The 3,337-nt window shown below is 34.0% G+C and overlaps 1 protein-coding gene across 7 annotated transcripts in view; it reads right to left on the bottom strand.

Annotated features, from left to right (window-relative positions):
- The window catches only part of NBEAL1 (neurobeachin like 1), a 209,066-nt gene that overhangs the window by 152,235 nt on the left and 53,494 nt on the right, over positions 1-3,337 (bottom strand). For all 7 annotated transcript variants that reach the window (XM_014589572.2, XM_027773657.1, XM_027773656.1 and 4 more), the window contains exons 5-6: positions 2,079-2,160; positions 1,212-1,339 (exon numbers count right to left, since the gene is read on the bottom strand). In XM_014589572.2, the coding sequence (XP_014445058.1) occupies positions 1,212-1,339; positions 2,079-2,160 (210 nt within the window). The remainder of the gene's footprint in view (positions 1-1,211; positions 1,340-2,078; positions 2,161-3,337) is intronic.

Raw genomic sequence — 3,337 nt, 5'->3', positions numbered from 1 at the left:
ATTGAAAAACTGTGGCACATATACTCTATGGAATACTACTCAGCCATAAAAACCAACAGAACCCTGCCTTTTGACAGAAAGTGGAAGAATATGGAAGGTGTACTGCTGAGTGAGGCAAGCCAGGCTATGAAGGAGAGACTTTGTATGTCCCCACTTAACATATACCATATGTCTGCATTCTATGACTGAAACTGACTAACGGTTGAACAAACACAAGAGATGGGTGTGAATGTCAGACGAGGTGTATGTGGAGGAGTAGGGCCTAACGAAGGACATTTGGAGAAGGGATACAGAGGTAGAGCATTGATGGGATGGGGAGGTGTGGTGTTATCTGTTAAAGATATTTTGATTAACAGGTCTGGGGAGAAATGTGCACATCGAAATGGTCTCATTGTAAGTCAAACAATATGATTGAAAGTATATACAAAAAACAAATAATAAATAATGTGAAAAAAATCCATTTATTATACATCGATCATATGGAAGGCTTTTATAAAGAATAATTTACTTAATTTTATTTATTATTATTATTATTTTCTAATTTGCTATAGGCACTCACCAGAGAGAGAGAAGTATGAAAGCAAGCCACCAGGTCTGGAATTTGAACCATAGTTGGCCATGTGGAAGTCCAGCACCCTAACCACACCACCATCTGCTGACCCCCAGAATGCTTTTCATCTACAAGGAAAAACAGCTTCTCCTGCTTCCATTTTTAGACCAGTCATAACACTAAATTCTTAAGATACAGTACTTCTAAAGAAAAACAAAAACTGATATTCTTATTACTGTCCAAATAAGGACTTCCCCAAGAACATTCACAGAATGATAGGAAAATATCAGCAAGAACTAAAATGGTCTCTTACATACAAAATGCTATTGTGCCGATTATTACCAACTTCCCTTAAAATAAGAATAAAAAAATACCTCTTGGATAAAAGTAGAGAAGACTCTATCTCTTAACATGCCTCCCTAGAAATTCTTATGAATTCCTATCAGATTACTAATATTCAATTGCTTTGCAAATTCAAGTTTAGGGTATACTTAATTATCTGAAGTGACATTTAGCACTAAATATCAAGCTGTTTCTCCATCTTACAGTTAAAATTGTAGATCTTACACACATCTTTCCAATTGCTTTAATAAAAAAGACACTTGAAGAATCACATATGCCATTCAGATCTTAAATGAATGTTATGCTTTTTAAGACATACCCTGATATTCTGTGTCTCCAATTCCGATATGGGTCATACAAACTTTCACAAAATGCCAATGCATGGATCACAAATTCTTCAATAGCTGACTGATCTGCCATTTCTTTCTCTTTTTTCTTACTTTTTAACTGAGAATAAAATTAAATATAAAATTAAAACATTTCACTCATCTAACAATAAATTTTTATTCAAATAAGCCTAATTTCCCCTTTGAGTCTAAAATGTCATTTAATTAAAGGGATTGGATATACTTACTCAAATTTTAAAATATGTTTTATGATAGCTTTAAAATAGCCAAAAACCAGGACCAGCAGTTAGTGTAATGGCTATGTTGCCGGACTCCCATGTAGTCAACCATGGTTCAAGTACTGGACCCAGTGGCTTAAAACTCAAACCGGGCGCATGTGCGTGCGTGCCCAAAATCCTGAGAGGAGAATAGAGGAGAAGGAATTGCGGCGTGGCCATCCTCCAGGGAGGGTGATTTCTCACTTTCTGTCTTTCTGTTTCTGGCAAGTGCACGTGCCCTGTAGCAAAACCCTCTCCAAAAACAAATAGCCAAAAACCTTTTCAAAAAACATATTTTCAGTACCAGAGATATGTGATATAGAAATACATAAAAACAGAAACTGTATAATTTTAAAAGCAATTTATCAGTTTAATAATGTCAATATATTAGTAACAACTTATCTACTTTAGATAATATATATATTTCAAATATATATTATACAATAATCACTTTAATTCTCTCCCAATTATTATCTCTTCTAAAAACATTTAACTATACTAACTATAGTATAAAAGAAAGTAAAACCTGTAATAGTTACTCGCAGTAATGCAACGAAAAGGAATCTGTTAGTTGACACCTACTTGCTGAATATAAAATGTTGTCATGGTGATAACATGATTAATGTATGAGCAAGTTCCAATTTCTTCTACATTTGACAGATTCCTATGAGGAAAAAAAAGTAATCATATTTATTACATATGGACAGTATACAAAATATATGTTCACATATTCAGCTTAAATTGTGACAATATATATTGGCAAACAAAATGCAAAAGATATTTATTAAAACATAAATCCAGTATGCTTTTATAACTGCTTTCCTAATGAGAATGTGAAAAATATCTTGAGTACCATTAACTACTATAGATTAAAAATATTTAGGAAGCATATGTTAATTAGTATCTATTTATTTTAGAAAATAACCTAAAATAGAAAAACAGAGAAAAGAATCACCAATATTCTTATAACCCAAACAATAAATCATTATTTACTTCTAGATAATTTCCATAGAGGTTTATTCACTATGATGATTCTTACCTATGTCTATTCTATTGCCATTATACCATACATACACTTTAATCATTTTCATGTTGCTTTTTGAATTATGGCTCTCTTTTTAGACTTAAGTTGTAGCTCTACAACTACTGAGTTATTGGAAAGAATACATTTTTTCATAGAAAGACAGAAAAATACATCATGACTTTTCAGACAATCCAATATATTAAAATTCCTTGACAGAAGGAATGTAGGTCTCTACACATTCTACTAATATGATGGTATAGTTTGACATTCTGTTTAAAGCAGTAGGTCATTAAGTGTTTAGTAATTTGATAAAAATATAGCCATCTTTTTTCTAAGACCACAGTATAACACACAATATGCTAATATTTACACCTAAAATCTTTTTCTTAGCATAATACATAAGTTTACTGATTTTCTTTTCTAAGACACTGTGACCTTGTAAAATATTTTGTCTTAAAATCCTATAAATCCAGGACCAGTAGACAGTGTAATAGTTACATCATTGGACTCCCACATAGCCGACCATGGTTCAAGTCCTGAACCTGGAGGCTTAAAACTCACACTAGGGGGACCAGCAGTTAGCGTAATGGCTATGTCGCTGGACTCCCATGTAGTCTACTAGTTCGCGTCCCGGAACCAGTGGCTTAAAATTCACGCTGGGTGCGTGTGCGTGTGTGCCCAAGATCCCGAGAAGAAAACGGAGGAGAAGGGATTATGGCGTGGCCATCCCCCCTGGGGGGTGATTTCTCACTTTCTGTCTCTCTGTCTCTCTTTGTCTGTCTGGCAAGCGCACACGCCCTATAGCAAAAACCTCTCA

Source organism: Tupaia chinensis, unplaced genomic scaffold (genome assembly GCF_000334495.1).
Source record: "Tupaia chinensis unplaced genomic scaffold, TupChi_1.0 Scaffold000361_2, whole genome shotgun sequence".
Taxonomy (NCBI): domain Eukaryota; kingdom Metazoa; phylum Chordata; class Mammalia; order Scandentia; family Tupaiidae; genus Tupaia; species Tupaia belangeri.
Note: the sequence above shows the minus strand (reverse complement) of the source record. Positions and strands in the feature narration are given on the sequence as shown.